This window comes from Brienomyrus brachyistius, unplaced genomic scaffold (genome assembly GCF_023856365.1).
Source record: "Brienomyrus brachyistius isolate T26 unplaced genomic scaffold, BBRACH_0.4 scaffold33, whole genome shotgun sequence".
Classification (NCBI taxonomy): domain Eukaryota; kingdom Metazoa; phylum Chordata; class Actinopteri; order Osteoglossiformes; family Mormyridae; genus Brienomyrus; species Brienomyrus brachyistius.
In genome coordinates this window covers 4,343,540-4,357,462 of record NW_026042308.1, presented here as the reverse complement: position 1 = coordinate 4,357,462, position 13,923 = coordinate 4,343,540, and the positions used below count along the sequence as shown (strand labels likewise).

General features: G+C 47.6%; 2 protein-coding genes across 2 annotated transcripts in view; one reads left to right on the top strand and one right to left on the bottom strand.

The window, feature by feature from the left end:
- Window positions 1-13,923, top strand: part of LOC125721428 (G-protein coupled receptor family C group 5 member B-like) — a 196,856-nt gene that overhangs the window by 26,196 nt on the left and 156,737 nt on the right. The gene's annotated exons all lie outside the window — the stretch shown is intronic.
- On the bottom strand, window positions 982-4,010 carry LOC125721435 (uncharacterized). The gene is made up of 2 exons (XM_048997341.1): window positions 3,802-4,010; window positions 982-2,525 (listed from the first exon to the last, which is right to left on the bottom strand). The coding sequence occupies exons 1-2, from the start codon at window positions 3,911-3,913 to the stop codon at window positions 1,780-1,782; spliced, it is 858 nt and encodes a 285-aa protein (XP_048853298.1). The 5' UTR covers window positions 3,914-4,010; the 3' UTR covers window positions 982-1,779.

The window sequence follows — 13,923 nt, the reverse complement described above, 5'->3', positions numbered from 1 at the left end:
CATTCATACATACATTTATAGGAAGATTTTGGGATTTACAAAGAAAAACGTTTTGTGAAAAAGACACAAATCTTGTGAACGAGGTTGAGAGATGCTGTTTCGACAGAATCCTGTAGAGGGCACTGTGTATGCTAAATAGAAGGCTCCAGGAATGTATTCGGCATTTATAATCATAAACAATAATACTTGAAATATTTGTGGGCACATGACAATTGGCTCTGAGATTAAAGTTTTTTAAAATGAATTTGTTAAAATTTTTGGGCCGGCATGGTGGTGCAGTGGTTAGCACTGTTGCCTCACACCTCTGGGATCTGGGTTCGAGTCTCCACCTGGGTTACATGTGTGCGGAGTTTGCATGTTCTCCTCATGTCGTCGTGGGGTTTCCTCCGGGTACGCCGGTTTCCCCCCACAGTCCAAAAACATGCTGAGGCTAATTGGAGTTGCTAAAAAATTGCCTGTAGGTGTGAATGGTGTGTGAGTGTGCCCTGCGATGGGCTGGCCCCCCCATCCTGGGTTGTTCCCTGCCTTGTGCCCATTGCTTCCGGGATAGGCTCCGGACCCCCCGCGACCCAGTAGGATTAGCGGTTTGGAAAATGGATGGATAGATGTATGATAGAATGATTAAGCTGTAGCACATTTCAAATAATATTTCATTTGTAACACATTTGTTCTCCAAACTTCTACATTTTTAACCTTTGGCCACAAGATCATCTTCTTCCTGCCAGTATCTTTTCTTTTCCTTTGATCCTCGGTTGTTGGAATCTGCTCTGCTGCTTGGAAGTTCCCTGGGGAGTTAGTGTTGGGGGGTTCTGGTGGAATGTGACCATCGGCAGCCATGGGCTGGATAGCGCTGTGGTGCTCAGCCTGGCTCTGTGCCCTTCTAGGGGCTCTGTGTCCTTTGTTAGCACAAACATTTTGCACACCTGACATTACCATGCATACAGTATTTCTCGTATTTTACAAAATACAAAAACACTGATCTGTAGAAAAAAACATTTTATTTCATGAACTAAGTCAAATATGAATCATAAAACACAATTAAAATACTTTTTTTGAATACATGCCTCAGAAATTGCACATCCCTGATTGTGCGTTACCTTCATGCTGCCTTGAAATTTTTGATTTCTTCACTGTAGCCCTATGTTATACAATCTTATCTTAACCTTCTGAATTAATCCTATTTTTATTTCTTAAATATTCCCTCCACCACCCCCCTCTAAGGAGGACTGCTTTATTTACAATTAATCTAATCCTATGTTATACAATCTTATCTTAACCTTATCTTAATTAATCCTATTTTTATTTCTTAAATATTCCCTCCACCACCCCCCCTCTAAGGAGGACTGCTTTATTTATAATTAATCTAATCCTATGTTATACAATCTTATCTTTACCTTATGTTAACTGATCCTATTTTTATTTCTTAAATATTCCCTCCACCACCCCCCCTCTGAGGAGGACTGCTTTATTTATAATTAATCTAATCCTATGTTATACAATCTTAAGCTTACCGTAACCTATCCTATCTTAATTTTATTCTATGTTATCTTATATAATCTTATCCTAAACTTATGGTAATTTATCATGTCTGTAAAACATAAAATGGCATACAAGTTAAGACTATCTTAACTTGTCCTATCTTATTATATACAATCTTAACCTTATCCTATCTTAATCTTATCCTATAGTACCTTATGCTATAGAACTACATGGTAACATATCCTAATTTTATCTTATCCTAAGTATGTATGACAACTCTCGTGTAATTATGTGCTGAATCTACAGGGAAATGTAGCTATGTGCATCTGACTGATAGCCCATTTCCACACCCATCTCCTGAGCCCTGGGCATGGTACTTAGCTGCTCCAGTGCATCAATAGGAAAGATGAACTCATCTTCATCAATCCTACGCCTCTTGGTTGAATGAGTACCCTCATTATCCTCATTCTTCCCCTGTTTCGCTAAGTTAATTTCATTTAAATGTCTGTTCCAAAACTCCTGACACCAGTACTCAGTAAAGCACTTGGCGTCATAGGTCATTTTAGAGTACTTTGTTACATAATAGTTATACAACCAATAGAATTTCTCCAGGTGAGATGAGGCGGCTACAGCCTGTGCTGGAGCCTGAAGCAGAGGGGTCAGATGAACCATGCCTGGAGCTGAAAATGGATGTGGAGCTGGGCTTACAGGTGTGACTAAGTGTGGCAATAAAACAGAGGAGCCCATAAAAAGAAATGGGGATGAAACAAAAGAGGAGGGGGCTGAAGACGGAAATAAAAATGAAGAGGAGGAGAAGGTTGATGAGCTGGGCTTAGGCTCTAACCCCTTCTGTTGGTCATACCTCCTTCTTCGCCCTGACCGGCCTCCCGCCGTATTTCTACGGCGGCCTGTGCCCTGCTGACCCCTGCTGGTTGCCACCGGGATGGCAGCAGATCCAGGAGAGGCAGACGTGGTCAGGGAGCTGGCTGCCGGCGGCCTGGTGCGGCACTTCTTCCGACGGCCAGCATCACTGGAACTGGTTTGTCCTTTGGGATTATAAAGACAGGGGACAGCATATTTAATTTAAATGAAACATTATGTCACTGTACAACAACACTACATCACAACCATCACAGATATCACACTTGGCAGTCGGTATTGCACACTAAGAAAAATTCTGCCGTCTTTATTGGATACAGGAAACACACGCTAGGGAAACTTATGCGCTGGTCTTGACTTGGGCCGTCTGCGTTTCAGCAGGGGAACCTGACCTATAAAAACAAGCCAGTTTGTGCACAGATTCCCTGATACGCAGAACAACAGCGAAAAACAACACTGGAAAGGTTCATGTGCATCAAATATAGCAGCCCACTCAATCCAAATGCTGGCATCAACAACTGACTATTAAGTCAAATCCTTTACATATCTTACACTTTCCATAAGTTGCATTATTTATTCACTCTCAAGGTACCAAACTAAGATTTATGCTTTTTCTGATTACTACCGCGTTTCCCCGCAAATAAGCCCTAACATGATTTTTCAAGAAGCCCGTAATATAAGCCCTAGTTATTGTCCCATGGATTGTACGGTAACTAGAATGAGATGCGGTTATACTACGAGAAGGCTACATGGACAAGAGGCGCTCATTTAAGGACAGAGTTATTGCTAAACATGAGAGATTGGGGACACTGGTTCTACAGGAAATTGAGTTGCGAGATATTCAGGACGGAATTTGGAACTTGGAGATTTACGATGATGTTCCAGAACATGACATGACGACTATATTTGAATAAACATATACAGTATACAGCAGAATTTTGTTCATGAATAAATTCACCGTCAAATTGTTTACATGGAAAGATACTGTTAGAAGATGACATGATGTCTGTGTTTGAATAAATGTGGATTCTTTTTCATGAATACCGGTAAATATACTGTAGCATGTTATACTTGGGAAAATACTACCTTAATATAAGCCGTAACGCGTCATTTGGAGCAAAAATGAATATAAGACCCTGTCTTATTTTCGGGGAAACACCGTATATTAGGACATATTCAGCTGTTACTTTACCACTTCATGATGATTTTCTCTGATGTTTAAACACAGCACAGGCACAGATTTTACTGATTTCATTATATAATGCAGTAGACATGCAAAAAGACTCCCGTATATTAAAGCTAAAGGTGAACTACTTTATTATTTAGACATGTACTTCTAAAACAAGATAACAGAACAGAAGATTCAAGAAGAATAGTCAAGCATATTCTGACTTTAACTCTTTAAGTGCTGAGTTAGTCTGGGCATCATTTTGCCATCCTTACCTCGGCCAACTGGACCGGGGATGTATTCCGGGGCGATCCGCACACTGACTGCACCTTTCGGCAGCAGCCAGTCAATCCTCTGGAGATTCACGGTGGTTTTCACGATGGACATCTTTCGCGTCTTCTCTCTTGCTGATAAACTGCAAGTCTGAGCTGCTTTAAATGTTCAAATGAAAACTCTAAACGGAAAAGAATTGTTATGATTCGGTTGCTAAGCTACGGTGGCCGATTGGTGTCAGCGCGCTGCAAAGTCTTCAAACGCTTTAATCAAATGACAAAACATACGATCTACATTTACAAAAGCGCAGAAACGTAGAAGTACCACAAAATTTTAAGACAAGTTTAAAAACATATAAGCGCTGAAAATCCGCTCACAACACAGTTGTGAAGTTTCTGGGTGACAAAGAAACAAGACGGACCAATTATGGTTTAACTGTATATCGAATGTTTACGAAATGTCGATATCTTATCAAAACAGGATATAGAATGAAACACTACATTATATCAATCAATCATTCGGTCGCCATTAAAAATATAGAATAATATTCCTTCCTTGTTATAAGTAACACGAGAGCTGCGGTCTTGAAGTTGCACAGGCTCCCAGAATTCATAGCGATAATTACGCGACCCATTCAATTAGTGGGTTTTTTGATAATTGGGAATGGGGAGGAGCCATTGGGTGCGTTCGACTTCACTTAGGTCTGACTGCAGCTGACGTGAGGGGGAGCGCCATCTGCCGGCGGCTGCAGGAGTGTAATATAATAATATAAACTGTAATATAAACTTGTAATATAAACTGACAGCAGCCAAACTAGACAACTTCTACTCCTCGTAGTGCGAGACCTGACTGAGATGGCCGCACTGCCAGAAGGGTGTAGATACATCTATACAAATATCACCTGCATGCACATTACTTCTTCTACAATAACCAACTCCTGATCCAAACTGCTAGCAGTGAAAAGATAGCTGCCAGGAAAAAGATCAAATACATTTATTTCAAGGATTCAAAGTTTTTATTGTCATGCACAGAATACAATGCAATTCTTACTTGAATGTCTTCTTCACAGACTAGACGATTAAACACATAAAGCAGCGCAACATTACAGTAACTAACAATAAATAAACGATTAACTTATGTGTACTATTAGAGCATTTATTGAAACTTTACTTCTTTACAGGCTTTTCGGGAGAAATAGCAGATAACGCATCGGAACTTCCAGAGATACAAACGTCATGCTAAAATTGTTCAGCCAATAAGGGCAAAGTTGTGTCACGGAGGCAGTTCCAGTTTGTGCAGCCGGCTGAGAGGTTTTTTTTATTATTTTTGTTATTGAAGCTTTAAATTACAACAGAAGTAATAGCTGACCAGTGACCATTAAGATTAACAAAACAAACAAGAACATTTACGAGACATTTACAAAATAAGCCAGGGGCACATAGTAGTGACATTTACAGTTATGCCGGCTGAAAGGTGCTGCACGATCTTTCTTGCTCTCTGCACGTGCTGCACGATCTGTCACGATCGTTTTGTAGGTTTTTGTACCATGTGACTTGGTGACGTTAGGTGACGTTTTGCAGGGCCGGCTTCATGTCGGACAAAAGAAATCTAACCATGATGCAGTAATTCTAGAGGCAGCAAAGCAGACTAACCAAAGATCTCATAGTAAACAAAGGAATGTGATACTGCAGTTAAGTCTCGGAACAAAGCTTTTACAATGTTAAAAAGTACTCACAACTTTCAGAATTTGATTGAGTACAAAAAGTTGCAGGCTAACGTAAGGAGGGTAGTTAAATGAGCAAAGAGGGAGTTTTGGAGGTCCTTCTGTAATTCAGTAGGATGGGAAACTGACATTAGTAAAGTCTGGGGAATGATAAAAAAGATGCATGAGATTAAAAGGGAGTATGGATATTCAGTTCTAAATGATAATAACATAATAACAGTTACAGATGGGGAAAAAGGCAAAATGTTAGTTTTGTGGTTTTTCATTCCCTGCTAAATCAGAAGTCAGAAGCCGCTGGTGTAGATCCAAATTCAGTCTTTATTGCAAACAAGTTACAACCAAGGCCGGACACTTAAAGTGTGTCCAGTACTGTTTTATATCTATTTTTATACAAGTTCTTATCATTTAACAATATCTCGTCACTTAAGCATCATCATTCCTTCAACCATTCACAATCATTGTTTTTTACATCAATCCACACCCCTAGGTGATAAGTTTGTCCATCATTTCTTTTACTGTTTGGTCCCTCAGCCGAACATAATGGTGGTGCGACCATCTCCAATTGGTTTTTTAAAAATGCTCAGTCGTGAACTTTTGGGGAACTCGGGCGAATACCTTCCTTCAGTAGCAAACCTTGGCAGCTTCAACCTGTTGCACATTGTCTAATTAGAGGGTTGATAATATATTTGTCATTCAACATAATGATAAGGCATAACACTAATAAAGGTGGATATTCATGCATTCAGGGCTAACATAAAGTAGCTAACAGAAAGTTTGAGGCTAATACAAGGTGCAAATACATACTCAATTGATTACATTGTGTTGATTACATTATAATGATTACATTGTAATGATTACATCACGGGTATTTGGCATGCTTTTTAATAATACCGTAATGATTATATTCTACATTGTATAGTGCTAAATAATATCCCATATATTTCCCCCCTTTGGGATTCTAAAGAGTCCCACACACAATTCTGTCCATCCAGCCTAGGAGGGAGGGCTAAAACCCTAAGATCTAGGGAAATTCCACTCCCAGCCCGCCACAGGCGCGGCCCCCCTTCGGGGTCCATGGCTGACATGGCTCACAAACTATCAACACTCAGAATCAACCAACAGCAATGAACTCCCCAGGATACATTGCATATATTATCAGGAATACATAATCTACCAGGAGTACATCACCTACCACAAGCTCATTACATAAACATATACGGCTAATGCAAAGATAACTGAAAGGTTAACTGATAACACTGTAGATTACTATAACAGGCACTCTGTCATGAGCAGGAAAGTCCCAGGTGTCGTGGGCGGCAGGCAGGCTGCAGCGTTTCCAACATGGAGTATTCACAGGCGGTACGGCCGAACTTCAGCTATGGGCAGGAGCGTATCCAAGGTGTCTATGTCGCCATCCGTTTCCGTGTTGGTCCAGGAGGTTGCCGCTCCAAACGGTCCTCCCACCACTCTAAACATTGCAGCTATAGTCGCCTGCTGAGACAGCGCTCTTCCCACTAGGGAGCGAACAAGAGGAACTACACAACAAAAGATTAGTAGCAAAGCAAGAATGAACACAGCACGCACACAGAGTGCTTTCATAAGGGCTTACTGCCAACTACCCCACATATTATAGCACCAGTCAAACAACCCGTCATGTTGTCCCGAATTTCTCGCCATCTCATCCTGTAACCCCTGTAACTTTCTCATACCCTCAGTAAATGAAACATCCAGGGCTGTATTATTGGGAATAAATGTACAGCACTGATCCCCGAACAGCACACACACTCCCCCTTTTTCTGCCAGGAGCCAATCCAGGGCCACCCTGTTCTGTCATGCCATCAGACTGGTGGCCTGAAGCTGCTCCCCCAGAGATGCGAGTGCCTCCTGAGTATAGTTGGTAAACCTCTACTGATTATAGTACAAATAATTTATCCATTCCACATTTTTGTTAACAGTAGGCCAAATTAATATTGATTCAAACCCTGCAGCTATCTCACTTCTCACCTTATATTTCTCTGGAATGCCCCTCGGCTGGCATATGGCATCTATATACACACTGGGATCATCTTCGCAGCTCGTAACAAACCTGTGGGACCTAGAGGGCTGTTTGTCAGAGTAAATATCCACCTGGCTAGCTAACATCCCCCTAGTGCAGAGGCCTCCATAATTATTGGGGAGAGGAGGCCTCAATCCTCCCTCCTGACCACACAGCCACCACGTATCTGTCAGAGGTACGCTCTGGTTCTCTAATGCATCCAGTGGAATGCTCGATACTTCTCCATTCTGCATTTGGTCGCCCTTCACATCCCAAACAGTTCCACAGTTACCCCCGGAGATGCCTACCTCCTCTGTCCCATTATTCTTAAAACACTCACAAGGAAGTCCCTTGAAAAAAACTCAATTTCTGCCCCATAATATATCGCTGTCCCCCTTCCCAAGGCCTAAACTGTCCACCCTATAAGCATATTTAATATTTCCCTGGTATATCAGGCACCAATATGGACAGTACTGCATGCGCACTTTCGGACTAGATTTAAGTTTGCATACTTTATCAGGGGAATCAAACCATCCTGACACAGACCCTTCCAGACTCTTCTAACTCTCTCCATTCCCCAGTCTCCACACTGGTTATTAGTGTACGGGAACGGGACCCCCTGAGCTGGAGGCTCTGCACTCGCACACACCACACAATCCTCCTCCCTAATGAAGCAGCGGTGTATCAGCCCTTTTATACCACCAATTTCCACTCTTATGTTTTGGTAACCCATCCTGGTTTACGTCATCTTGGGTATATCCTACAGTTTGCTCACTCTTCTCACTTCCATAGCTCCCACCTACATCTCTCCGCTTTCGCTCATTGTCACCTGAGAGGTTATTCAGCATCAGTGGACCAGGTCGAGTCAGTGAAGTCAGTTGTCCTGAACTCTTCTGTCCTGTGGACCTGCTGCACACCCAGACCTGAAGGGCCTGGTAAATCATTGGTAGCGTAGTAGTAGATATCTTTATTGCCATTTGCACAGGAACAGGTCAGTAGAAGTACATTGGAATTCTTGTGCGTATCTCCCAGAGTCATTTTTATAAAATAGAGAGACAGAGGAGAAGAGACAGTTTTTTAAAAAATAAAATAACATAATATAAAAAATGTAAATAATAAAAGCAGCCAACACACTAATTCCAGGACGTAGTAAGTGGATACACACTGTGTACAGATGCAGATACAGGATACAGAGTGCATGGCCTGGGTGTGTGAGTGAATTATTTCACAGAAATAATATCAAGACAGTATAATGTACAGAAAAGTGGAATATTGCACATGTTTGTTAGACTATTGCACTGAAAGAGTTATTTGACTACCTAAGGGAAAGAATGAAAGTGAGGCTGTAGTGCTCCGATGTGTCTGATTGCCTCTTTGGAGTGGTAACTGTCCAGGTAATGTCCACGGGGGAAGTGGGGGGCCTGTATTTCATACCCACTTTAATGTGCTTAGCCATCAGTCTAACTGTGGCTGGGATAAAGCTGTTGTAGAATCGTGTTTTGTAGGCGGTCATGCTCTCTGGCCTGCGGTGTCTTAGGTTGTATCCTAAAATTCTTCCTCCTAAACAGGCATAATGCTGGGTGATGTTGATCACTGAGTATGTCCTGAGTTTTCCTCCGAAGGCATTGTGTATTTAATGTGTCCAAAGAGGGGAGGTCAGAGCCTATGATCCTTTATGCAGTTTTTACAACAACTCCTTGAAGAGATTTCCTCTCTCTGCCACTGGTAAGGATACTTTCAGTGATTCCTCTATAGGTCTGTGTGAGGGGCTGAAGTCCGAGTCCTCTATAGGTCTGTGTGAGGGGCTGACGTCTGAGTCCTCTATAGGCCCGTGTGAGGGGCTGACGTCTGAGTCCTCTATAGGCCCGTGGGAGGGGCGTCTGAGTCCTCTATAGGCCTGTGTGAGGGGCTGACGTCTGAGTCCTCTATAGGCCTGTGTGAGGGGCTGACGTCCGAGTCCTCTATAGGCCTGTGCGAGGGGCTGATGTCTGAGTCCTCTATAAGCCTGTGTGAGGGGCTGACGTCTGAGTCCTCTATAGGCCCATGTGAGGGGCTGACGTCCGAGTCCTCTATAGGCCTGTGTGAGGGGCTGACGTCCGAGTCCTCTATAGGCCTGTGTGAGGGGCTGACGTCTGAGTCCTCTATAGGCCCGTGGGAGGGGCGTCTGAGTCCTCTATAGGCCTGTGTGAGGGGCTGACGTCTGAGTCCTCTATAGACCTGTGTGAGGGGCTGACGTCCGAGTCCTCTATAGGCCTGTGTGAGGGGCTGACGTCTGAGTCCTCTATAGGCCTTTGTGAGGGGCTGACGTCTGAGTCCTCTATAGGCCCGTGGGAGGGGCTGACGTCTGAGTCCTCTATAGACCTGTGTGAGGGTCTGAAGTCTGAGTCCTCTATAGGCCCGTGGGAGGGGCGTCTGAGTTCTCTATAGGCCTGTGCGAGGGGCTGACGTCTGAGTCCTCTATAGGCCTGTATGGGGGGCTGACGTCTGAGTCCTCTATAGGCCTGTGTGAGGGGCTGACGTCCGAGTCCTCTATAGGCCTGTGTGAGGGGCTGACGTCTGAGTCCTCTATAGGCCTTTGTGAGGGGCTGACGTCTGAGTCCTCTATAGGCCCGTGGGAGGGGCGTCTGAGTTCTCTATAGGCCTGTGCGAGGGGCTGACGTCTGAGTCCTCTATAGGCCTGTGTGGGGGGCTGACGTCTGAGTCCTCTATAGGCCTGTGTGAGGGGACCGACGTCTGAGTCCCCTATAGGCCCGTGTGAGGGGCCGACGTCTGAGTCCTCTATAGGCCTGTGTGAGGGGCTGACGTCCGAGTCCTCTATAGGCCTGTGTGAGGGGCTGACGTCCGAGTCCTCTATAGACCTGTGTGAGGGGCTGACGTCCGAGTCCTCTATAGACCTGTGTGAGGGGCTGACGTCCGAGTCCTCTATAGGCCTGTGCGAGGGGCTGATGTCTGAGTCCTCTATAGGCCTGTGCGAGGGGCTGATGTCTGAGTCCTCTATAAGCCTGTGTGAGGGGCTGACGTCTGAGTCCTCTATAGGCCCATGTGAGGGGCTGACGTCCGAGTCCTCTATAGGCCCGTGTGAGGGGCTGACGTCCGAGTCCTCTATAGGCCTGTGTGAGGGGCTGACGTCCGAGTCCTCTATAGGCCCGTGTGAGGGGCTGACGTCTGAGTGCTCTATAGACCTGTGTGAGGGGCTGACGTCTGAGTCCTCTATAGGCCCGTGTGAGGGGCTGACGTCCGAGTCCTCTATAGGCCTGTGTGAGGGGCTGACGTCTGAGTGCTCTATAGACCTGTGTGAGGGGCTGACGTCCGAGTCCTCTATAGGCCTGTGTGAGGGGCTGACGTCTGAGTGCTCTATAGACCTGTGTGAGGGGCTGACGTCTGAGTCCTCTATAGGCCCGTGTGAGGGGCTGACGTCCGAGTCCTCTATAGGCCTGTGTGAGGGGCTGACGTCTGAGTCCTCTATAGGCCCGTGTGAGGGGCTGACGTCCGAGTCCTCTATAGGCCTGTGTGAGGGGCTGACGTCTGAGTCCTCTATAGGCCCGTGTGAGAGGCTGACGTCCGAGTCCTCTATAGGCCTGTGTGAGGGGCTGACGTCCGAGTCCTTTATAGGCCTGTGTGAGGGGCTGACGTCCGAGTCCTCTATAGGCCCGTGTGAGGGGCTGACGTCCGAGTCCTCTATAGGCCCGTGTGAGGGGCTGACGTCCGAGTCCTCTATAGACCTGTGTGAGGGGCTGACGTCCGAGTCCTCTATAGGCCTGTGTGGGGGGCTGACGTCTGAGTCCTCTATAGACCTGTGTGAGGGGCTGACGTCCGAGTCCTCTATAGACCTGTGTGAGGGGCTGACGTCCGAGTCCTCTATAGGCCTGTGCGAGGGGCTGATGTCTGAGTCCTCTATAGGCCTGTGCGAGGGGCTGATGTCTGAGTCCTCTATAAGCCTGTGTGAGGGGCTGACGTCTGAGTCCTCTATAGGCCCATGTGAGGGGCTGACGTCCGAGTCCTCTATAGGCCCGTGTGAGGGGCTGACGTCCGAGTCCTCTATAGGCCTGTGTGAGGGGCTGACGTCCGAGTCCTCTATAGGCCCGTGTGAGGGGCTGACGTCTGAGTGCTCTATAGACCTGTGTGAGGGGCTGACGTCTGAGTCCTCTATAGGCCCGTGTGAGGGGCTGACGTCCGAGTCCTCTATAGGCCTGTGTGAGGGGCTGACGTCTGAGTGCTCTATAGACCTGTGTGAGGGGCTGACGTCCGAGTCCTCTATAGGCCTGTGTGAGGGGCTGACGTCTGAGTGCTCTATAGACCTGTGTGAGGGGCTGACGTCTGAGTCCTCTATAGGCCCGTGTGAGGGGCTGACGTCCGAGTCCTCTATAGGCCTGTGTGAGGGGCTGACGTCTGAGTCCTCTATAGGCCCGTGTGAGGGGCTGACGTCCGAGTCCTCTATAGGCCTGTGTGAGGGGCTGACGTCTGAGTCCTCTATAGGCCCGTGTGAGAGGCTGACGTCCGAGTCCTCTATAGGCCTGTGTGAGGGGCTGACGTCCGAGTCCTTTATAGGCCTGTGTGAGGGGCTGACGTCCGAGTCCTCTATAGGCCCGTGTGAGGGGCTGACGTCCGAGTCCTCTATAGGCCCGTGTGAGGGGCTGACGTCCGAGTCCTCTATAGACCTGTGTGAGGGGCTGACGTCCGAGTCCTCTATAGGCCTGTGTGGGGGGCTGACGTCTGAGTCCTCTATAGGCCTGTGTGAGGGGCTGACGTCCGAGTCCTCTATAGACCTGTGTGAGGGGCTGACGTCCGAGTCCTCTATAGGCCTGTGTGAGGGGCTGACGTCTGAGTCCTCTATAGGCCTGTGTGAGGGGCTGACGTCTGAGTCCTCTATAGGCCTGTGTGAGGGGCTGACGTCCGAGTCCTCTATAGGCCTGTGTGAGGGGCTGACGTCCGAGTCCTCTATAGGCCTGTGTGAGGGGCTGACGTCCGAGTCCTCTATAGGCCTGTGTGAGGGGCTGACGTCTGAGTCCTCTATAGGCCTGTGTGAGGGGCTGACGTCTGAGTCCTCTATAGGCCTGTGTGAGGGGCTGACGTCTGAGTCCTCTATAGGCCTGTGTGAGGGGCTGACGTCTGAGTCCTCTATAGGCCTGTGTGAGGGGCTGACGTCTGAGTCCTCTATAGGCCTGTGTGAGGGGCTGACGTCTGAGTCCTCTATAGGCCCGTGTGAGGGGCTGACGTCTGAGTCCTCTATAGACCTGTGTGAGGGTCTGAAGTCTGAGTCCTCTATAGGCCCGTGGGAGGGGCGTCTGAGTTCTCTATAGGCCTGTGCGAGGGGCTGACGTCCGAGTCCTCTATAGACCTGTGTGAGGGGCTGACGTCCGAGTCCTCTATAGACCTGTGTGAGGGGCTGACGTCCGAGTCCTCTATAGACCTGTGTGAGGGGCTGACGTCCGAGTCCTCTATAGGCCTGTGCGAGGGGATGATGTCTGAGTCCTCTATAGGCCTGTGCGAGGGGCTGATGTCTGAGTCCTCTATAAGCCTGTGTGAGGGGCTGACGTCTGAGTCCTCTATAGGCCCATGTGAGGGGCTGACGTCCGAGTCCTCTATAGGCCCGTGTGAGGGGCTGACGTCCGAGTCCTCTATAGGCCTGTGTGAGGGGCTGACGTCCGAGTCCTCTATAGGCCCGTGTGAGGGGCTGACGTCTGAGTGCTCTATAGACCTGTGTGAGGGGCTGACGTCTGAGTCCTCTATAGGCCCGTGTGAGGGGCTGACATCCGAGTCCTCTATAGGCCTGTGTGAGGGGCTGATGTCTGAGTGCTCTATAGACCTGTGTGAGGGGCTGACGTCCGAGTCCTCTATAGGCCTGTGTGAGGGGCTGACGTCTGAGTCCTCTATAGGCCCGTGTGAGGGGCTGACGTCCGAGTCCTCTATAGGCCTGTGTGAGGGGCTGACGTCTGAGTCCTCTATAGGCCCGTATGAGGGGCTGACGTCCGAGTCCTCTATAGGCCTGTGTGAGGGGCTGACGTCTGAGTCCTCTATAGGCCCGTTTGAGGGGCTGACGTCCGAGTCCTCTATAGGCCTGTGTGAGGGGCTGACGTCCGAGTCCTCTATAGGCCTGTGTGAGGGGCTGACGTCCGAGTCCTCTATAGGCCTGTGTGAGGGGCTGACGTCCGAGTCCTCTATAGGCCCGTGTGAGGGGCTGACGTCCGAGTCCTCTATAGGCCCGTGTGAGGGGCTGACGTCCGAGTCCTCTATAGACCCGTGTGAGGGGCTGACGTCCGAGTCCTCTATAGGCCTGTGTGGGGGGCTGACGTCTGAGTCCTCTATAGGCCTGTGTGAGGGGCTGACGTCCGAGTCCTCTATAGACCTGTGTGAGGGGCTGACGTC

Bases quoted from the DNA above. Each gene is read 5' to 3' on its own strand.
- LOC125721435 (XM_048997341.1), bottom strand. From the start codon at position 3,913: ATGTCCATCGTGAAAACCACCGTGAATCTCCAGAGGATTGACTGGCTG. The intron at 2,526-3,801 runs GTAAGGATGGCA...ATAATCCCAAAG, and splicing joins CCCCGGTCCAGTTGGCCGAG to GACAAACCAGTTCCAGTGAT.